A 23,399-nucleotide genomic window follows, 5' to 3' on the forward strand; every position below is an offset into this window, starting at 1 on the left:
ACTTAGTCCCCAGAAACTGCTAGGAATTCTTGGCTAGGGAGAAACAAGAAATACCAATTCCGTAGTGAAATTGCACAAGTAAGTGTGGAGGGAGGAGTTAAGTGTCCTGGCTGTCACTAAACAATCTTTTTTGAGTTTTACAGATGCAGCAAAGAAAGAAAAGCTGTTCAAGATCTGTTTTAACAGAGACATTTCACCAGTTGTTCAGTGTATGGAACATGCCCTAACGAGCCTCCATCCACGCACCCATTACGTTGTTGGGAGGGATGCTAAGGTCTTTTGGAATCCCCTTTCAAAAATGCCTGCAGCTGTACAAGACTTCTTACTTCTGAGAAACAGAGCAGAGCTTGCAGCTTCACATGCAGAGTGAAGTCTTTGACAATATAATCCCAGATGATAACCCCAATCCTCATCCCAAATAAGACTGATTCTATAAGATCTGTTCTTTATTTCAACATGATCCAAACTGTACCTGAAATACATTTACGTAAGGGAATGAGGGTGTAAGAAATAGATACATTTCTCCAATGTCTGCTACTATTAAAAATAAGTCCTTCCTTGTTTCATTATTTTGCTTCATTCCTAAAATGTAAACAAGAACAAAGTCATTATTAAACCTTCAGAAATTACTGTGACTTTTCAGTTCTTCCAATTTTTGGGTGCTCAGTGTGAGAGCCCTTAAATGTTCCAGTTTTCAAAGGTCCATAAATCACTCAAGTATCCCAGGAAACCAGAAAATGTGGCTTTAAGTCCCCAAAAGCAGGAACAGGAGATCAGTCTTTTCAGGCAGAGGAAGGAATGGAAGCAGGGCCATACTGTGGGAGAACCCTCTGCTGAACTCTTGCAATACAAACTAGCAAGGAGGGCAAAAATCCTCTTCCTGAGGCTACTTTCTTTAGTAGAGTCACCCCTATTTAATTTTGAAACCAAGGAAACTCTAGGTGCCTTCCCTAGGTGCAGTCCTAACTAGAGAGAGAGCAAAATAAAGTGCTTACATCCTAGAGATGGCTGGGATTCATGCCACTTCCCACCCACATGGTTTTATAGGGCTTAGGTGAGGCAGCTCCCTGGTCAGCATGCTAAAATCTTGTCGATCCAACTCTACCTCTGTATTGTAAAGGATCCATCGCTTCAAACTTAGATTGCAGATCCCAGTCAAGACAAGACAAGGGCCCAATACCTGCCATTTAGGTACTGAAGAGCTGGGAGTTTTTTTGTTTTGTTAGTTTGTTTGCTTGTTTTTAAATCTGAACTTGCAAGACTTCATGTCTGGAAGTTATTTCTTGGCATAAAAATAATAGCCTTGTTTTTGTGAGGTGCTGAGTAATTCCGGCAGGGAGGCTCTATTTCTTGTTAAATTCCTGACACAAATGCCTTTTAAGATCTAGCTCCATTAGAATTAATCATGACAAAGTGCTTGAGAACTGCGGAGACCCCCATGTCAGGCCTGAAACTGCACATTGCTCAGAAAGTCATTTCCTACTGTCATGGAAACTTCTCAGTGATGAAACAAATGCTTTCTTCATGCTGGTGAATTTGCAGTGACATGATCAGGCTAAACAGCAAGCTACCCAGCGGCTATCTAAATGTTGCCAGTTGTCAATTTATTTTCCTTGGAGCTTGCAAAATGTTATTCTATTTTTCTCAGCACAGCTTACACTTAGGCTTAGTGTGTTCATTATTATATCTCAGTTATCTAAAAAATTATTCCTTCTTGAACAGGTTTGAGACAGATACCTCTGAACTAGCTACTCCTACYGAAATACTGATGGTACTGTTGTTTGAGATTTTATTTTTAAAATTATGTCTGTCAAGTGGCAGAAAACCAAATTCTCCTATTTAACATTTAAGTCAAAGGCTACTGTATAGCTGTCATGTGAGCTAGCAACTTCCCTGTCAAAATCTATATGATCTATTAGTTTTTCAGACAAGAGATCAGTCCATACCTGCCAGTGAAATTCTTGGCCCCTGTRGAAGAGACAGCATTAGCTGCTAGTAATGCAAGTATTGGCCTTAGCAGAGAGCCCTGATGTCACTTCACATAGAAMCTCATTCTCCTTCTGGAAGTTAATCATTCCCCCCCACCAGAGATTATTCAACCCAAAGTGATTAGGGAAACAGTATAGCAGGATACTAACTAGTCTGATCTCTATCTTTAGAGATTCAAGTTTGGCTGGCTTATGTTAGTGCCTGTCAGACCACAGGCGCACCATCAGCTGCTGTGAGACCCTAGCACTGTGAAGGCTGACATTCAAAGGAAATTACAAACAGAATTGGAAATTACAAACAGAATTAGCACACTAACTGTAAATATATTATTTAAATTAGCAAAGCAGGAAAAATATCAGCTGCTCAATGTATTCCTAAAACACTTTTCATTGTATAAAGGGCCAGATTCTGCTGGCATTTTCTCTCCTGGAACCAAATGCTTTATTTACTCAAATGCCAACAAAAAGAACCAGTGACTTCCAGAAAGAATAAACCACAGTGTGTTCTGCTATAGCTATAAAAGTCTGTCCTACTCACAAGGCTGTATAAGACAGGTGTATATTTCCCACTGTCATGTGTAAAAATACTGTGTTTTAGAGACTAGAAATCTCACTCAGGAGATGACTAGTGACTTACACAAGGTCAGATGGTAAGTCAGAACATCCTCAGTGACTGCACCCACAAGATCCAACTTCTGTTAGCTTGCTGGAACCAATATATAAAATTATGTTTCAAAACCTTCATTTATGCAGCAGAAATAATGTTAGTTTCTTGCTTTTCCACTTGAGAATCTCATTTCCTTTCCAATGTTGTGCTTTAAGCAGGATCATTTTTCCAAGTCCTTTCTAGGAGCCAGGGATTTCATTAAGAAATACACCTATGGACCCAATGGGAAATCAGACATTCAAGTGCTGCCTTCTGTACATGGAAGATTGTCTCATGACAAGCTCTCTGTAACAGAAAGCTACATCTGGAGCTCACATTTTGCTTAGGTAATTTCTCTTCTGTTATGTTCCCCTCAAATAACGTGCTCCCAGCAAGTCAGAGAATCCTCTGGGAGAAAGGGAACTTATGTTGTGTTTCAGTGTTTTCTGAGATGCTAAGCAGGATCCATTCTGCAGGAGCCTGAGAATAAAGCCAGCAGTAGAGAAAGAAAAATTCCTTTTAGATTTTTCTCTCCTACATTTGTGTGGCAAAGGATTGCCACCTGTCATAACAGGTCGTTAATAATAAACCTGACTTGACAATATAACCTAGCCTTAGACCTAGAGAAGCATTCCACCGGGAAGGGCTTTGCCTGCATGTAGATTGCCATTCTGTGGTCATTTCAACCAACCTGTAGCATTAGCCTGTCATTCAAATCAGTTCAGACATGACTAGGCAGGCCTAACAAGAATGTCTGCTGGATTTGTGCTAGAGAAGAAATCTGTGCCAACCACCTGTTAAAAAGCATGCACACTGACCTCAAGTCTCCAGCAAGTTACACGTATCTACTGACCCTCCGGAGAGTGCTGCAAGAGTAATAACAGCCCGCACCAGAGCTGGGGCTCTGTCAGAAAGTGGCAAAAGAAGCAGGGATTTCCAGACCCATGTCAGAATGAGTGGGGAGAGGAACTGGAAGGGAAAGAGCTGTCCACCAAGTGGAAGATGAACTCTACAGCTCCTGGCAGGGAGCAGCAGCAGGGGTTACCTGCCGGTCTGGGACTGGCTGCAGTTGCCACGGTCTGGTCAACTAACTGAACAGGGCCAGATCACTTTCAGCTATACCCTACTGATGTCTTGGACGATATCGTTCAAATCCAAGCTTGCTCTCTGGCTGCGCCACCTGACTTGTTTTTCTAAGTTTAGATTTTCTTCTCATGCAGTTAGTTTCAGGTCAATTCCATAACAAGCTTACTCATTCATTCTACTATCGCCAACTGCCTTTGCCCAAGCCTCCCCACCTCCTGCAACCCTGCGTCTGGTAGCAGGGACCATGCAGCTTTAAGAATGGAGAGGAATAAGGAAAAGGAGTTCTGCTTACAGATTAAAAAACCACATAATTTGCAGCTGGATCAGAAGTACCCAGCAAAGTCTGGGCCAGGTAACAAATGAACAAGCAGCTTATCAGTCATATGTTAAAGTCTTTTCCCATGTAAACTGTAGGGCTTTTATTTGCATGTTTGGTAGAACTTGAGCTTTTATTTGAAAAACATTGTTTGGTTACTCAGACAATTGATTTGTTTCAAGTATCATAAAGCTGCCACCTAAACTATTTAAAAAAAAAATCCCTAAAACTTGCCAAACACAAGGTACCTTTTCCTCAGCTTTTGTCCCCAGAAGATCAAATCGTGCCAATAATAACTTGCCCACATAAAGGGGGAAAGAGATGGAGGTGTGGAGGACTGAACCAATTCCTTTTAAACCAATGGAAAGACTCCTGGCAATTTCAACATAAGGAGCAGATCAGTCCTCCCCAGCTGAGTAGCTTAGTTCTCCCTAATGAGCCTTGACAGCCCCCAGGCTCTGCAGATTACTAGATACAGGCCACCTGCTTATACAATATAGGTAGAAYAGGCAGGCACATAGCGACTTACTTGGTATTAATCTTACATGTATGCTAAGACAGAGGCATCAGAGCACAAGTCATAATGAACAGCAGGGAAACAGGCCATGCTTGTCATCTGATACACAACAATCACAAAGCACCATCCAACAGAGTTTACAGCGAGATTTTTCTCAAAACCAGCACTGTGCAGGTCTTAGTGAACAAGCTTATGAGTTTGACTCAAACAGTTTCTCCATTCTGACACTGGAAGTAACTGGAAAAGGCAACTCCTGAGCACATGGAAACACAGTGAGCTTGCAGATGTCACCCCAGAATGTCAGTACCAGCGCAAAACAGAGCTCGTGTCTAATGTTATAGTAATAACTGTTATATGCATTTGCAGAATAGCTAAGAGAACAAACTACCTGTTTAAGTGCACAGACAAGAATACATCTAGTCTCTTCTAGAGTAATTTTAACCAACTGCTGCTTATTCAAGCACCTACAGGGTCTGAATAAAATGCTAACTCAGTAGTAGCTCTGCCTTCATCTCCCTGCGGAACAGCGTAGGAGAGCTTGGATATGCATTTCTTTTGAGACACTTTAATGAAGATCTTAAGATACTTGCTGACCACTGAACTGAACTATCATACTTCCCGTTTTACAGAGTAGATGAAAAAAGGCCCCTCTTTTCTATGAGGCCAAAGTGCAAAGCCCCACATCTGCAGGAATAGCTCACATAAGAATGGGAGATGTGAGGCAGTTGCTCCTATGTTCCGCTGAAGAGCCAGGAGGCTTGCAGCACCGTCAGGAAGACTGATTTCCAGAACTTGTACATCTTAGAATCTGTAAAGTTTTTAGGGAATCTGCCAGAGCATTTTCTGATAAATCTAAACCCTCCAACAACTGTTCCATGAATACTGTTTCTGAAGGATTCCAGTCCCTAAACTCCCTAATTAGCAGTTCTTCCTCAGCTCGGCTGGTAGGTCACTAACCTATAACAGAGCACTGACTTCTGCAGGTTTGCACTGTGAGGATAAGAGAATCCATCAAAATATATCCAGACCCTAAATCTCACCCTGAGCTGAAGTGTTTTGACACAACTACCAAAGCAAATTTGCTGTGGGAATACAAAAAAAAGTAACACTCCCCTCCAACAGGATCTATGTGCTTTGGTTTTCTTTAGCACAGAGAAGCAAGGGATGCTGCATTTTGCTTTCATCTAAGGATCTGAAAGTGCTCTCAGTGTAGTCACACTTTTTTTTTTTTTAAACCAATTGCTTTTATAATGGCATTAGTCTGAGCATAAAGAGCCAAGGTCCATCCCAAGGATTCTCAATTTGTCAGGTGAATATCAAAGTTTTAATGGAAGGCAGACTTTGCCTTCAGCTATTTACTGACTATACTAATAATCAGAGTTCAATATTTATGGAGCTATATCAACAGTCTTTAAATATCAAGCTGACATTTTCTCTGGAAACACACACTTTACCACAACAGACAGCTATTTCAGAACTGATATGCCTCTGGAAGAGATTTTTTTTTCTTAAGTTTTGCACAGTTGTCAAACAAACAAACAAACAATCTTGCATAACATCTCATATTCATAGAAAAATTCACAGACAATTTTCCTGGAAGAAAATATGAACTGAGACTATTTCCTTTTGTTCTCACCCCAGACTCCTTTCAGAGGGTATGACATCACCTAACAAAATAAATACTTGCAGACAGCTCCAGCAGAGCAAAAGCCAGTTTGGTACACAGCACTGAACATACATGCGTTATTAGAGAAGGAGCACTGGATTCTCAGTGAGAACTAGACTGGTTAGGGATTAAAGGCTTGAGAACACAGGCCTAGGGCTGATAGGCAGGAGACGAGCAGCAGAGCCTCAATTATTGCTACTGAAACACAGGGACTGATGCTAACCAGAGCAGTCTGGAGCGTTTTGCTAACAGGAGCCAAGCAGGGAGCCCAACTAGACACTCCAGGGCTTTTTCACTCGGCCCCAGTTTCAAATTTAACCTAATCTCCAGCAATGCAAGCTCACTGCCTGCCATTTTCTCCTTACAGCACAGCCAAGGGCAGGAAGATGTAATTTACAGCTCCAGTTTCCAATTAGATTAATCTTTCCCCTAAATCTCCAATTAGCTCATTTTATTTTGTATTGGGAAAAGGTGAGTTAAGTCCCAAAATGATGCATCACAGCACTAGCTTGCTGAGCAGCTGCTTGATTTACTGGTGTGAGGTTAAAAGAGCCTGCTAGCAGCAACTTCTCTCTCTGCATCTAGCTCTGCTCCAAAGTCTAAATGAGCAGGCAGAGGAAGTGTCATTGCTGGGCATRTCTTTGCAAATGGATTGGGGGCACCTATGACTGGCTACTGCAACATCCCATTTTCAGACTGTATTTTACCGCCCTGAAACCTGAAATAGCCTGAGCTCTTTAACACAATTTTAATGGCACTTTGTCAAAGCATACACAAGTCCTCTCAGAAAGTAAATGTCTTCAGCTCAGTAAAACATTATGAAGCTGGTTCCAAAGTGCACACATTCAGGAATACTGCAACCCTTTGTCAGGTTTAACAGGCATATTCACGGTAAAAAAGCCAAGTATCTAGGTAAAGTACCTGAACAAGAGGGCCAGTTACACTAGCCTTGACACAACAGGGAGATGGGCTGCTCAAATACCCAGTGCAGCCCAGGGACAAATCTAACGCCCCCAAAATTCAGTGGGAACCTTTCTGTGAATTGCAGTGGAAGCAAACTCTTAACTGTTTCTGTATTTGCTTAATATTTTAAAACCAGATAAAGTTAACCACTAGCTCATAGATCCATACCCATGGCTATCAAGATATCCAAATAGGTAAAATAATTCATTAAGTGGGTATGAATGTTGTGTATCAATTTTGACTAATTTCATTAGAGTCCAACATTAATTCACTATCAGATTCTAAGATGATGTCCACAAAGTCACTCCTACTTGGCTAGATGACAGTGAAATTTAAAATCAGAGTAAATCCAGATCACTCCAACAACTCAGTAGGAACAAAAACACAAGAAAGGCTCCAGCAGCCAGGCCTAATACATTAGGCTTCCTTTAATATTCAGATGGCAAGGCTGTCACAGAATCATCAGCCAAATGAATGCTTAAACTCTAGAAAACTCTGAATTATGGAAGAATATAAAAAAAAGCTCTCTTCCTCTGTGATTATGTTTAAATACTGGAAGTACTCAAAAATTCCTTTGTTTTAATGTATCAATTCATTCTTTTAATACAATCACATTTTAAAGGCCAGAGGCCTGCACCTGGACACATATGTAGGCAACTAGAGCCAAAGTCACTCCTCAGCACCTGTGAAAAGAAATTTCTTTAGCAGGATGTCCAAGTGCTACACTGGAAAATGCTGACCAGCCTTCCCATAAATTTAGATTTTAATTAATTATTTTGGCTTAGTTCTTGCACAAACCAAAAATACAAACAGAAAACCAGTAATCAATCATGAAGATTTTAGCTTGGTGAGAACAGTATTCTATGTTTATCAACAATCTTGGCAAATARTAGCATCTAGTAGCAAGCTGTATCCTCCCCACCAGAGTTCAGAAATTTTGTGTTTCCTCAGTGCTTCTTTTTGAGGGCAACATTTACATGCATTTCCCCATTTATTTATACAAACACAGTTCTCATGTATTCTATTTCACTGTGTATCAGCACTGAACAGGGAATAAGGACAGAAAGAGGGAGGCAGAAGACTCCAACACTGATCTGAAGTCCCCCTTGCCTAAGGAGTGGAGAGCAAATAGCTTGCCATCATGCAACACAAATCGCACAACAAATTAGTCAGCAGACCCACCGTTACAGTTTAGGCTTTTCTAGTCATTCTTGGGGTCACTCTGCTTCTATGCTACAAATTAGAAGAGCAGTCTAGGTAGCATCATACAGATTATAAAACAATTGTCCTTCTTCCCAGAAGAATTCCTTTTTTTCCAGTATTAGCACAAATAATCACCAATGTTGAGAGGAAAAAAAGGGGGGGGTGGTGAGGAGGGCGTTGCTGTGAGAACTGATGCAGTGATTTCTTTCAGTCTGAAACATCCTGAGAGGATGGGGCAGACTAGGAAGAATGGCAAGTAAAGCTTGAAAACAGCAGAAATCTATTGAAAAGGAGGTCAAGAAAAGGTTTTGCCAAGGCACATATTATTCATGGGTATTAGTCACATTGTGCCAAAGCTTCTACCCCTGCTCCCCCCCTCCTTACAGCGAGCTGGAAGGGTTGCAACCAGAACCAAAGCCCTGCACAGGAGTTGTGTCTAAGGAAGCTGGGGGAATGGCTGAGCAAGTTTACTTCATTGTATTTCTAGATCATTAACTATTTGCTCATAGCTCTCACTTTCAGACTCACTGCACATAGGAATTTTGGTGTCCATGCTTCCTTTTATCATTTACTGTCTCATCAGAGACAGTCACAGAGTAAGAGACCCGAGTGGAAAGTACATCTTCATAACAAGCTGTGACACTGGGCTTGGAAATTCATTGGCTAAATGGCTTGACAAAAGGGGGTTTCATGTCACTGCTGCATGAGTCACAGAAAAAGGAAGGCAAGACCTACAGTCCTGCTGCTCACTCTCAGTGAAGACAGTGAACCTGAACTTAGCTGACTCCAGCAGCATTTCCAGGGCTGTGCTATTTGTGACAGAAGAGACTGCTGGAAAGGGTAAGTGATAAGGTCAGTGCCCGTAAAAAAAAAATGCTTCAGTATAACCCAATGTAGCCTGGCTAAGAGTTCTGGAGCCTCCCCACTATCTGCAGAGGAGGGCTCCTCTTACTGAGGAAGCATGTTCATTCTTCAGTTCTGTCTCATAAGCCATCATAGTTCAAAAAGACTGTCTCCAGCAATGCTTTTGGCCTCACTTTTACCAACAGAGGGCCTAAAAATCTAGTTGTTCAAGCTGTTAAAACCAGATCATTACCACATGTGTTTTTCAGGCTTTTTCTGCTGCAGTTTAAGAACTTCACCTGGGAGAGGATGCTAAATGGTACCCCAAAGAACTTCCCTGACAATAAAACCAGCCCAACCAATAGAAAATTGCTGGCACAGGCCTCATTTATCCCTCCTCTAGGAAGAGAAAGAGGATGTATTTACAGGACTAAATGAGTCCGATTTTGGCAATGTGCACAACAACAATTGCACTAACCATAACAACTAAACGGTTGTTATTTCAGCCAGGGTTTTCTGAGTTGTTATAGAGGTAGTTCTCAATACTGCTATCATATACCTCCAAGCACTTGTCTAAAACAAAGAGGAAGAGTTTGTCCTGGATACCTATGAGTGGGGTTAAAAACATGACTTAAGTGTGTTTTTCTTTTTGCAGAGTGTAATAAAAGGTAAATAAGGGCACAGTAAATGCATTCAGTTGTGACAATATGTACCTTTCTTTTTCAGCACCTCTAGCTCAGACTAGACATTATTAAGTGCAGCCAAAGGAGACCACAGCACTGCAGCTACCTAATGTAATAAACAGTTGTACTAAATATTCAATAAACTGGTTAATTAATTAATTACTTAAACCAGTAAAACAGTATCTTGTACTAGTAGGCCTTTTTCCTCAAAGCTTATAAAACATTTTTTGGCCTCTTCATGCAAAGTCCTAGGCAATTTTTAAGTAGAATGAATGAGGGCAAGGACAAAATTATTATTAGAACTTACCTCTTCAGAAGCTTTTCTTCAAGCAGGCCTCTGCTTTCAACTTGTGGGAAGTGGTATGTTCTCAGTCCAGTTAACCACTGCTAACCACGCTCTCCTCATTCTGAGCAAATCTCCAAGGAGACCGAGCACTGAACCTTCAGCCTCTCCCTAGCAGGAGAGGCTGTTCCCAGCAAATTCTTAGAAGCGTCACTATTTATCTAAACCTCCCCAAGTAATTTATAAGATAGTAAAGCAGTATTATCACTGCACAGGGTTAAGTTAATATTTTTAGAAGTATTGACTAATTCTACATGTCTAGTTTAGACTTTAGACTGCAACCCAGAAAAGTATTCAGTCTCTTCACTTCTATGTGTATTATTTGACTTTCACAGAGAATGTGTGCATAGTAAGAGCCCAAGTACTTTAGTAGATCTGGGCAGTAGAGCCCAATATGATGGCCCATCTCTCCACCTGAAATCATTTTGCTTTAATACTTTACCCACTCTCATTTAGAGTCATTGCATAAGGCCTTCAACAAACTTTGCCAGGTGTACAGTGTAGAGCTAGATACTTAGAAGCAAATCCCAGTCAGCTGTATTCATCTCACTGAAGTTTTTGTGGAGTATGTGCTTGATTCCTAATGCTACATGTGAAATCCTACTCAGCAGGTATGATATTGCCACGGGCTGAAAGAAATGGTTTTCAAATCCCCTTAGGGCTTTGTGGCTTGGTGAACAATGCTGAAGAAACAACACCTGTGGCACCCACTGATCGGCTGAGGATAGATTTCCACTCAGTTCTGGATGTTGGTCTAATAGGACTGATTGAAATCACACTCAAGCTTCTACCATTTCTGAAAAAAGCTGAGGGAAGAGTAGTCAATCTAATCAATGCCAAAGGCCTTATGGCATTTGTAGGAGGTGGCTACAGTCTGTCCAAGTGGGAATGGAAGCTTTTTCTGACATTTTACGGTGAGTTGTTAGATATACGTGTGTGAATTCAAGAATGGATTCCAAATACTTTGAAGGAGGGTGACTGTGTTTGCTTCTTTCTTTTTCTTTCCAGAAATCTTGCTTAAAGGAGGAAATAAAAAGGCAGTGATGCTGGTCATTTGTTTGGGATTTCTATCTCCAGGAGCATGAACAGAACAACTAGGAAACTGTACTGTGAAATGTTTGTACATCCTGGACAAATAGCTAGCATGCAGCCATAGGACACATAAACCCACTGCATGCACACAAGTAAATCAACAGTATAGCCTGGACAGACATCCAGAGCTTCCTGGGCAACTTGTACTTACTATTTTCAAGCCGCTTGGTAAATACTAGATTTCCAGATGTTGGCACATGAGCCTGGAGGACCCTGGACATGTTGCATTGTTGCATAAGGATTACAAAAACGTGCATGCACATACACCTCACTAGTTGAGTTCCTTTTTTTAAAATAAGGAAATAACAAAGTAAAATAATGGCTCTGTTGCTCAACATTGTTCGTGAGRAGGAAAAAACTGTAACTATGTGATGTATATATGTAGTGATCTTAAATGGCTTATGTTGACCGTAATAGCTCAAGCATGGCAATAGCAGATAAAATTATGTCAGTTATGTTTGTTTAAATTTGGCAGTATGTGACTACAATTAACTATGGTAATTGGCAGTGGATAACCATAATAAACGTAGCAACATAGAATCATGGTAATTATTAGCAGCATAGTGTTATGCTTTTGATAAGGCCTCTCAGATTCCTGAGCTCTCTCAACCTGCTAAGGTCTGCAAGACCTCTCTCCTGGCTCTTACAGTCCACAATCATGGCACAGGGGCACCAGGGGTGCCGATCTGGCATGTTGAGATGGGTTGGAGAAGATGTTTGACTTTGCAGCAGGGGTCTGATTCTCAGACTCTGGGGTCTTCAGTGTTCATCCTCTTCTGCAGGTCCCACCCTGTAGCCTTTGAGTTATCTTTTTATCTCCTCAGAACTCAGTGATGGCTTTCTGTAATTCCTCCATTTCTGCAGATGGCTTGTCCCTGTTGAATTGGTTCCAGAACTAACCCTAAGACATCCAGTCACTTTGGCCTCATTTTGCAGATATCTTTCTGTTAAGTCAGTCCCAAGTCTGATCCAGACTAACCAGTCACTTGCGCTTGGCCTGCAGCTGTCCTAACCATGACACTCTTACATTATCCACCCTCTAGTCTATTAATTTGCTAGATAGTTTCATGCAGAAACTCAGCAATCGTTGGCTTTTGTCTCACCACGTGCACTACTAAATGTATTTGTGCAGGGTTGGCATTTCAGTTTGCTTTCCACTACTATGGGTCCAAGGCCCTGCTGCTGTTAGATTTAAATTTCCTCTTACAAACATCAGTATTTTTGCAGAGCTGTGGTAAGCAGAAAGCTTTATATCTTCACATGAGGTTCAGTAATGGAGCACTCCTTCTTCCCATTTAATAAAATTTTATAACTAGTCTATGTGCCTTACACATCATTTCTCTACACAGTAACGATTGTGTAGTAACCAAAAATATCTGTGGGGACCTTCTCCAAAACCAGCTCAAGCTAAAACAACTCTGTATGTTCACAACAGAATTATGAAGTGCCTATACCAAAAATATTCTACATCTCCTCTATTGCCAATTTATGACCCATTATATTTTGCTCTAATGCTCCATAACAGGCTGAGCTGGGTGATTCCAAGCAGCAATTAGACCATCATAACTTCAGAAAAGTATGCTAAGCAGCTTTCACAGTTGTGTTGCACTGCCTTGTGGTGGCTGAGGCCTAGCTGGATGAGTCATGTCTTCACAAGGACTAGGAAAGTTGGTTGCAAACCTTTACAAATGCTTATATAAAGAAACTATATACACCAAGGTTATATAATATAGACTTAAATGCTAATGTTTATTTAATCCTTGCGTTCTTTGGAATATAGCACCCTGAGTCTCTGAAGTTGCCCTATGGGACAAAGAGGCCATTTGCATGCTGAAGGAGTTGCACTGCAACTCAAATTACACAGAGGGAATCACACTACCAAAAAGCAGACTGACCTTTATTGCAGCAACATTTAACAGTTTAACCATAATCATTTAACCCTACAATGGAGTATATAGTTCTAATCCAACCGAATAATTTTGCTCACTTACACTTTTTTCCAGGCACTTCATAATCTGCTTCTGCTGGCAAACCATTGGCAGCTGGAATGATACAGCAGTATTTGAAATGGTCAAAGTTTCAGTTTGATAATACATGGTTCAGATGGAGCTGGCTGTTGCATCTTTTGCACCAGTCCAAAATAAACCACACAGAATACCTGTGAAGCTACCTGATGCTGCCTTGTTTCTCGGACTTACTTGCCTGCTACTTTTTTACAGCAATAGGCAGAATAAAATTATCGTGACATAAGAAGATAAGAATGAAAGTCTCAAATATTCATTGATGCAACACTTTCTACTTACTTGTGTTTAATAGTTATGCCAATATTGGATGATTATTGCATTTTTGTTTTGTTTTTTTTCTTCTAGGATAGAGATTCAGCATTTTGGAGTGAAAGTAAGCATTACTGAGCACAGTTTCTTTAAGGCAGGACTAGTTAAGTTCAGATATCATTGAGGGAGACTTCTTAAGACTTTGGAACAGACTGACTCCTGAAATCAGAGATGCCTATGGAGAAACTTACTTTGTTGAATGTAAGTAAAAAAGAACGTTTGCTAGATTTCATTAAGTTTGTTTAACAAACCATTGATGACTCTTCTGGAATACAGGCATGTTAGATAATGCCTATGCTACTAGTTCCCCTATAGCATCAGTGAGATGCAATGTCTTGGTACCATTCTTAGTCCTTACATACTAAAATGCCCAAGGAGAAATTAATCGCTACAATCATATTTCTAAGGTTATGGCTTACTGATTTCTGAAAAGTTGTGCTATGTTGTGCACCTACAGTAGGCAACATCTAGCCTACAATATGGGCTAGGGAGGTATCTGTTTACCTGGTTCTCGACTGTTCTGCAGCCCTTGCTGGTCTCTGCTCTGCTGTAGCTACACTGCTCTCAGTACTCAATCCAGTAGTTTAAAGCAAGCCTGAATACATCTACAGAAACTGCAGCCATACCTTTGAATATAAAGAATCTTCTATCAGAGAACATTACAAAAACGCTTTCATATTTATTTTCTTCTTTACAGATATAAAAGCTTAAAGATTATCAGTGAGAAGACTGTGTGCCTCTGATCTTTCTAAGGTCATGAAATGCATGGAACATGCCCTGATAGCAAAGCACCCCAGGACATGATACAGAGCTGGATGGGATGCAAAGTTCTTTTGGCTTTTTCTCTCCTATGCACCAACCTGTCTATCTGACATGCTGCTGTATATGATCTTTCCAACTCCAGCAGCTAGTGGCAGATCTGTTCCTGGAGTTCTAATCAACATTTAGTATTAAACCAGTGTCAACTCTATGGAAATAATTGCTATTCCTCCCAAAACCAGATGTCCTCTTCTTTACCACTAACCAGACTGCTTAAATTCCCTTCAGAAAATGCTTTGATTCTTTCTTTTTTTCCCTGGATTTTCTGAGTTGGGAGACAGATTAGTAAATTTACCATGTTTCAAGGTCTTTTTTTATTCTCTTAAGTGATAATCAATTTTGTATAAATGTATGCATTCATACAATATTCAGCTACAAAGCTGATAAATGCTATTCACCCAATAAACCGTTTAGTGATTTTTCTTATTTAAAAGAAAAAAACAACAGTTTTTCAAGTAGACTTCATCAACATATAGGTTGTTAGTCAATTCAAAATACAGCACTGCTCTTTCAGTAAGTTTCCAACTATCTTATCCATGTACCTTACAGGACACATTTCCTCAGGTGTATTCACCTATTTCATGGGGTTTGTTCATTCTGTCATAGCAAGAAGTTGCTAAGCTTCACAAGCTTCTGAACACAAGATATCAAATAATAACAAAGCCCAGCTCTCGCAACATATTCAAAAAACTACTTTTGGAGTATTTAACCACATCTAATCACCTGACTCTTCAACTGTATAAAGATGAGACACAAGCTATTTTAAAGATACGCAATTTCAGGGAAAATCAAAACTAAATTGTACTCTATTACTACCCAAACAAAGCAGTACTTATATATAAACTTCTTCCTAATATTAGTATAGTTAGAGAAAAACGTAACTGTATAATATTTTTAATATTTCTTTTGTCCTTGATGTGCTTTGCAAGTTAAAAGCATGATTATTTCACCAATTAGATGAAACAGGTCATTTAGTGTAATTTACAGCCAATTAGTTCGACTGTACAAACAGTGTGTTCAGAATGGTAAAATGCCAGTTGAGGTTACTGTGCCTCTTGTACACTTTTTTTCTGTTAAGCTGCTGACCAGAGGCTGACATACTGGTGTTCCTGAAGATATGAAAATTGAAGGGGTAAAGGTTTTATTTGCTAAAGATTTGTGTTGGTGATTAATCATTAATGTGCAATTCAATTAAGCTTACAAAAATACCATGCACAGGTCACAACTCCAAATGTAAGAAAAGGAGTTTCATCACTGTGTGTGTGTGCATGCACATGTGCAAAAAACRGAGAGAATATAAAAGTGGTAAAGTAACATTTAAGTATTTCACTGAGGTTTTATTCTATACTAAATGGGTTTAAAAAAAGAAATTCATTCTCTTTCATTTCATCATAAATATCCACACAGTTACAGTCCTCCCTGGCCTGACTGCTGCAGAGAGAATGTACATGAAAAAAACAATGTTATAATTTATCAGCCCTATAGTGGCAAAGTACAAAGAGGTGTTAAAATCTCTAAAAATGGGCCTTCTTTCAAACAACAGAAAGAGTCTAAAATTCAAGAATGCAACCAGTGATTGGCCTCATAAGGAGAAAAGAATAGAATTTGGGAATGAAGTTAGGGAGAAAATCTAAAGCTTCCGTTGAAGAGAGTACCAAAACTTAAATTTTACATACTGAGAAGGGTACATTGCGGTACACTTGTGAGAGAAGAAGGCCCAGTTAAAGCTTAGGGATCCTTTGCCAACAGGTATGTTAAGCATAATTAAATCTACATACTACCTAACCATACAGTATCCCAGAGGCGGTTTTCTTTTACATCTGAAAAGTGAAAATTCTTTTGAGTAAAAAAATCTGATATAAGGCTGACACATTTCAGCAATTTTCAGCAAAACAGGGTCCTAACTTCTCTGTTTGAAAAGATTATTTACAAAACTGATATTGTCTCTTTTTGTGGTGTGCAACTGGATGCAAGTCTTGCAGAAATGTTAGCCCTCTGCCTTTTCTCTTTAAAATTGTTGAAGGACTGTGAACTCTTTCTTTAAGAACAGCATCCTGCTTTTAAAAGAAATCCTTTCTCATAGCCTTACAGAGATATGTATGCTGTATCCCAGTTTCTAAGGAATTTTTTACATTAAAGCACTGAGATAAAGCTTATAAAACTAAGATTTTGATCGATTATGTTTGTACTATCTCAGTATTCAAAGTCTTCTGTAATCACTAATAATAGCTTTCTGCTTCAAGGGCTGGTTTATTTAATGTGTGTAATGGCAAAGTTTTCACACTCACAGTGATACAACTTCAGTTACATTACCTCAACCACTTTACGTAGTTGTCTGAAGTAGTAAACACTATTCTTATTTGACTTTATATAAAGCACTGTTTTTTTTCCTCTAAGTGCACTGCAGTTGCCACACTGACTGACAGAAGTGCATAGAGCCTTCACACAGAAAATTATGGAATGAGGATATGATAAAATAATACCTTTATTAGATTTATTCAGCAGCATCATTTTCCAGTTGTCTTTTCTAATCAAAGTACATTACAAGGTAATAACAAGTATTCTAATAGAAACAGTATGTATTTTGAGAACTCAGGTATAAAACAATCAAGTAGCAGAAGTCTCAATGATTATAAATTTAGAAATCTTTAAAATATATGAGTAGCTAGCCAGGAATGCTGAATAACATGTTCCTGCAGTGGTATTCAGACTCTCCACATGATGTTCATGTTGTGGAAACTACCTTGGCTAATTAACAGAAAAGCTAGTAAGATGTACAGTACGTTCTGATAGAAGGTTATGGAAATAACCAGATAAGTACAAAGATTGCATAAGTAGAAACTGTTTCCCTTTCTATTAACGTCCACCTCAGGAAATAAATAGTTAATAAAATTAAATTTTCACATTAAAAACCCTGAATCACTTCTTAAATGAACCAATATCTTCTGTATTTTGCTGTTTGGAAATAAGGTGTTATAGAAATCTAGCTACTTCATTTAACAGTACAAATGACTTCCAGAGACTCCAGCCAAGAACAGAGCTATTCCATTAATGAGCAGGAGAAAATCTCATTAAATTAAGTATGAAATTACTCATGGCACTAAAATCTAAATATATCAGATCTTTTAAAGAACACTATTAATGGAGTGTTTTAATTGGAACCTAGAGGAAAAGTAGGTGTCTTACAGATTGAGAGGAAATGATTCTCAGTCAGATAAAATATTGCAAGAACAATGTTTTGCACAGGTAACTATTCAGCGTGACTAAGACTTTTCCATCTTTTGTTTAACACAGGATAAACAGACACCCATTTTTACATACAGTAGTATATAAAATAGGTTGTAAAGATGCACCAGTACAAGTGTTTGAAGGTGCTGTTATAAATATATACTCAAAAGATCCTGTAATCAGTAATGTTCCTATATTTGCCTTGTTTTTTTAGTTTAAGCATTTACATAATGAATTTATCCCTAAAGATACAACCAATTCCATACAGATTTCTACTAGCAGTATCAACAAACAAGATAATCTTTCAAAAATTTACACATGTACAATATATAACATTACTTTCAGACAGCTTCAGTGCAAAGATATACATATAGTACATCATGATAATTGTTCATAAAAATAGCAGTTGGCATTTGTCAAAAAAAAAAAAACAAAAAAAAAAAACACAAGGCATAGTTTTAACATACATCTCCAGCCACTGGCTGAAAGGTGTATATATTTTTATAAAGCATTTGAATGTGAACCTTCTTCTGTTATAAAAAATATATGTGCAAATGGATGTGTCTAATTTTTCCCTAAATCGGTTACCTAGTTATACAATGGAGTCCTCTTTAACAAGATTGGCGGTATCTTTAAACGTATCCTCTGTTGCTGTATAAGCCAATGCTTGGTCTCTCTTCAGAGTAATCTTAGGAGGCAGTGAAGGAGAAGGGGTAGGAACATTTTCTGTGTCCTGTTGCTGTTCCTTTTCCATCTGAAACAATAATCATAAAATCCAAATTTACTTTCTAATGTACAACATACCCAACCTTAACTTTTAGAAGTGCTAAATAAATATCCAAACATTTTGCTGAAGTGTAATGTATACATTATTTCTGCAAATCAACGCCTATAACAAAATTTAAATGCTAATTCCACCTCAGTACAGCTGAGAAAATACATTACTGCAAACTTACTCTGCATGCTGTGACTTTCATTTTAATGCTTAATATCAGGAGTAACTTCATATGCCTATATGCAAGTATATGAGTGTGGATAACAGTGGCACTTTGGTTTGTAAGCAGTTAAGCCCATTAGTACTGGGGAAATGAACCCTTAGCTTACTGAACTCTCTCTCTCTCTCTCACCTTGTTCAAGCAAGAGAAACCTCAGTCTCCACAAGAGGCAGCTACTATTAGTCACATGATTGTGGGACTGGGGTTCCTAAGCCATTAGGCACTTTGGAAATTTTTAAGATGAGCCAATTAATCCAACCTTTTTCAAGTGAGTAGAAGAACCCAGAAGCTTCATACCCGGCCATGGGAGAATTCTTCCAGCACACATACCACCAGCTGGCATACTGCCCTAAAAGAACCAGCTCATGGGCTGGGCTGGATGGAAAAATAGGGCTGGTATAAAAAGAGGGCTGCTGTACGTGGAGTTGTTAAATTTTTGTGCAGTGCTGAAGTAATGAGGCACACTACTAAGACACTTTACTCCCAGTTGCTGTACAAGAGCCTCTCACTTGCCTTGGGACCCTGAGCCGTACCAGACTGCACCAGCAAGCTGAAAGCAACACCCGAGATCCCAGAGCAGAAGGGGGCCACAGTGCTTGGGCTGGGAAAGTTGAGGTGGGCAACGCAGCAGGGCTGCCTGAGGTGGGCACCTGCTGAGTGCCTCACGCTGCCTGGGACTTGGTAACTTCACTCAAAACTGCCTCAGGCCCATCTTGACCTGGGCTTAGCAACAGAATCTACCCACAGTCTTTATCCTTGGAAAGCAAGAACAAAGTCCAGCAGTACATTAAGCTAAACAGTACAGGCTGAGAAAGAACATGATACAATATGAAGGAATACCTCTGCATATATTGGGTTTTCAAAATTAGTGCTCTGTTTCAGTTTTCTCTTGAAGAAACTCCATTTTGATTCCTGAAATATAAAAATTATTAGAACTTTACACATTTTTCTCACAATTTCTCTGCAAAACGACAGCACTGTTGTTGGAAGTGTTTTCAATTTCACTTGTGTTGAATGCTAACTCAGTGATTTTAGACAGATGTTCTCATATTGCCATCTGTATTGCTAATTAATTTAGTTCCTTTAAATATTTCAAGGTCTGCTGAAGTTTTAGGAACTCTGACAATCTTTAGAGTGAAAAACAATATGCACAGGGAAAAAGGTGAATTGTCTAGATTCTGTTTTCTGCAGATGGGAGTATGAGTGTTGTTTAYTTGGACTGCTTTGGAGACTCATCATGAAAAGCATACGAAAACCCACAAATCATACTTGAAATGACCATTTATACCATAACTCTTTAGACAGCTTTTACTCTTTCACTAGTCAACTAGCCTCACAACGTTATTCAAGAGATGTTTCTGCCRAAGRAGAAAATATATTAGGTTTTTATTATCAAATTATTTAAGTAAACTTTACGTCATCCTATATCAGGTGTTCCAGGTTACCTCCTTAAATACTGTGCCATGTCATTCAAACGACCTCTCATTTAGACTATTTTGTCTTTTACTGTTTATAGTCTTTATTTACATGTAAGAGCATCAAGATCTCACGAGAAATGAGGGCTCCATTATTCAAGGCATCCTCCCAAAAGAATGTACCTTTTAAGTAAGACAGAGGGTAGGAAAGGAAAGAAAATGGTCACATAATGTGTCCAGGGTAACCCAATATACATTAATGGATGGGCTAAGCATATGATCCAACTTTCCTTTCTGCTAGATAACCAGTTATGGTTATTTCACCTAAAGTAGTACTGCAAGGCTAGGCCAAAAGCCAATAAAAGTGACTGCATTTATTCATGGAAGCCTATCATTATACAAACAGGTCAAAGAAGAAAAAACTGTCTTGAAAAGAACACGAGAAATTACTGAGGGAGATAACAGTACAGTAACAGGTTGATGAGAGCTGACATTTCAAAACTCATCAGAGGTGCTTTTTTAGTGGGCAATGCATGTGAAAATGCAGTCCTGAAAACAAGCCAACCATCAGCTCATTCAGATGGATTTACAGATACAAAAATGGATCTTCCATGAATCCCATGAATAGTCTAGATGAGGCAATACTTTTATCTTAATTGTTAAAATACCTGTAACAACACATAGAACAAATGCCCTAAAAGGACCTGCTAGCAGTTCTAAATATTGAAAAATTACAAATAAAAGTGAAAAAAATGATGACCATACACTGGGGCTAAATGTCGTATTTGAATTTTCAGCACCAAAAAGAAATGGGTTTTCACTGTTTTAAACCAAAATGTAGTTTTTCTTTTTTTTCATATTTTACCAAAAAAAAGTACTCTGCTGCGTCTATCAAAATACAATTCATTACGGTTATACGAATGTTTCTTAAAAGTATCATATACCTTGAGTCAAAGTAAAGCCTCAGTTACAATCATTCCACTGGGGAGCAATTATAATTTTCAGAGTTAATATTTGCCCTCAAAATGGAGCACCTTAAATAGTGAAAAGAAACCTTCTGTTCCAGTCTAATCTCGTCAGAATCTTTGGGTGAACCAGGCAGAAGACAGGTTTGAATCCCTATAAATGCTTGTGGTGTGCCCTGGGCCATTCTGTACTTGCTCTCCTTTTCTTCTCATCTCATCAAAACAATTCCAGACCAGCTCTTACAAACCTTAAACATGGCCCAGTTAGCTGGACTTGAGGCAGATTATGGGCCAACTCCATAGCATTATTTAAAGAGAATTTAAGTCACATTGCAGCTTCCCTAATAATTCAACTTTCCTGATCTGGAACACAAATAAACAAGGCCACCCTAGAACATTTCAGACATACAGACCAACATAACAAATAATTAATTAACACTTTTCTGAAATGTTTGTACGTATTATCATACTACCTGAGGTGCATCTGAACTCTGAGGAAGTTCCTTTGGACTAGCAGATATTACAGAAGCATACACAGGATTTTCAAAATTTTCATTTTCCTCATTACCAGCTGCTGTTACCTGTAGAAGAAGGAAAATCAATTGCAAAGAAGGAACGTAAGGTCATAAGGAAAAGGAAAGGTAAAAAATAAACCCAAGTTTCTCTTACATGTGTTGGTCGAGCCACTGTAACAGCGCTTGCTCCACTGGCTCCACTATCTCTGGTTGCATACATTGGATTTTCAAATGTGATTGGCTGTTTCCCTGATTCCACTGCAAAGTTTTCATTCTATGAAGAAAAAAAACAACAATTACAATGCAGTAAACACTTCCATATTCCCAGGAATGGCTTTCTAGTCCAATTCTTCATTTCAGGGGACAATACATGTTTACTTTCACATAGACTTATGCAAAATCTAGCAAACAATAAAACAATAAGCAAAACCCTTTAAATTCTTTCCCAGTGAACTGTACAATATTTTGTTCATAGTAGGAATATATAGGGAGATTCTGTAGAACTAATGCTGCTTAAGTAGAACTACCCTGTATCCAGACCTGATTGTTGTTAGCAGTGGAAAAAATGTACCACTTAGACTTCAGTATATGTCAATATTAGGCCAGAAAATGGAAAGTACCATATAGTTTTTTATGCATGAAAAAGATCTGAGGTAACATTCAATCCTAAGGCTATTTGTCAGTATTTACTGAAATGTTTGTATAGTTGTTTCATTACAAAAGCTATTTAGTTTTAACAATGAATGTGTTTCTTTGTCTAGAAAACGTCATACATGTATATCATGGGCTTATCTTCTTCATTGGCCATTTTATTTTATATTAATTCTTTGCCAGTTAAGTTTGTGATTTATCCTTAACTTTGAAAAAAGCTGAGGGAGTTTCCAGAATGGACTTTGCAGCAGGTGCACATTATTCTAACCTATTCTGTGATCTGTTTCCTAGAAGTGAAGATCTTATGTGCATTATACTCATTATGGTAAACAGGAAAATACTTCTTTTTCCCCAGTGAACATTACAGGAAACACAAGGCTGTGCTATTTCTCAGATATGCATAACAAAACATGGATAAAGTAGTTGCACTTTATGATGCCCCCAAAGCTGACTATTAAATCTGATTTCTTTAAACTTGCTAAAATAAYAAACTTGTCAAGTTTATAATCCATTGTACAAAGTACTTTATCCTGTGGTTAGGTGTGATTTTTACCTCTGAAGTTGCTAACATATACAATCTGCATTTGAAAACTACACATTCCAACTGTTCCACAGAAAACAAATGCCATCATGAATTTCCTTGTTACAATACTTTAATATGTCTATTCATTCTCTGTATATTCCCTGAATATCCTGAAATATTACAAGGGGGTAACTGACTCCACTTCTACCACATGAATCTTGAGAGAAGAGAGTCATATTATTTTGGAGAACAATTTACAAAAATTCATTTTGGAAAATAATCTACCAATGTTCACTTCTTCTTCTAGAATACATTTATCATTTCACTGTCTTTCTTACATAAAAGACTTTCCTCTACCAGCTGACAATGAAATTAAAAGAAAACAATTTTTAAAAAATATTTCAGAACTAGTCCTTACCATCTGCATTGCTCTGTCTATAGCAGAGTCAGCTCCAAAACCACAGACTCTCATGTCCATACTCACATCTGCTCCAGATCGGAAAGTTACCCCATTGCCATTTTCAGTAGATTTTACAAGACTGCTTAAACTTCAAAAAAAAAAAAACAGGTTATACAGACAGGAAACTTATAAAACAACAAAACAAGTAA

At 38.6% G+C, this 23,399-nt stretch overlaps 2 protein-coding genes and 1 pseudogene across 2 annotated transcripts in view; 2 read left to right on the forward strand and 1 right to left on the reverse strand.

Moving 5' to 3' along the window:
• The window catches only part of DHRS9 (dehydrogenase/reductase 9), a 28,429-nt gene extending 27,812 nt beyond the window's left edge, over positions 1-617 (forward strand). Inside the window, exon 5 of the mRNA XM_026084541.1 lies at positions 144-617. Within this exon, the coding sequence (XP_025940326.1) occupies positions 144-370 (227 nt within the window). The 3' untranslated portion in view covers positions 371-617. The remainder of the gene's footprint in view (positions 1-143) is intronic.
• A 4,220-nt stretch (positions 618-4,837) lies between these two features.
• Positions 4,838-14,627, forward strand: LOC112974991 (annotated as a pseudogene).
• A 2,362-nt stretch (positions 14,628-16,989) lies between these two features.
• Positions 16,990-23,399, reverse strand: part of LRP2 (LDL receptor related protein 2) — a 157,999-nt gene continuing 151,589 nt past the window's right edge. Inside the window, exons 88-92 of the mRNA XM_026084515.1 lie at positions 23,209-23,338; positions 21,771-21,890; positions 21,575-21,682; positions 19,562-19,633; positions 16,990-18,480 (exon numbers count right to left, since the gene is read on the reverse strand). Coding sequence (XP_025940300.1) covers positions 18,319-18,480; positions 19,562-19,633; positions 21,575-21,682; positions 21,771-21,890; positions 23,209-23,338 — 592 coding nt within the window. The 3' untranslated portion in view covers positions 16,990-18,318. The remainder of the gene's footprint in view (positions 18,481-19,561; positions 19,634-21,574; positions 21,683-21,770; positions 21,891-23,208; positions 23,339-23,399) is intronic.

The sequence above is a fragment of the Apteryx rowi genome, unplaced genomic scaffold (genome assembly GCF_003343035.1).
Source record: "Apteryx rowi isolate R43461 unplaced genomic scaffold, aptRow1 scaffold_645, whole genome shotgun sequence".
Taxonomy (NCBI): Eukaryota; Metazoa; Chordata; class Aves; order Apterygiformes; family Apterygidae; genus Apteryx; species Apteryx rowi.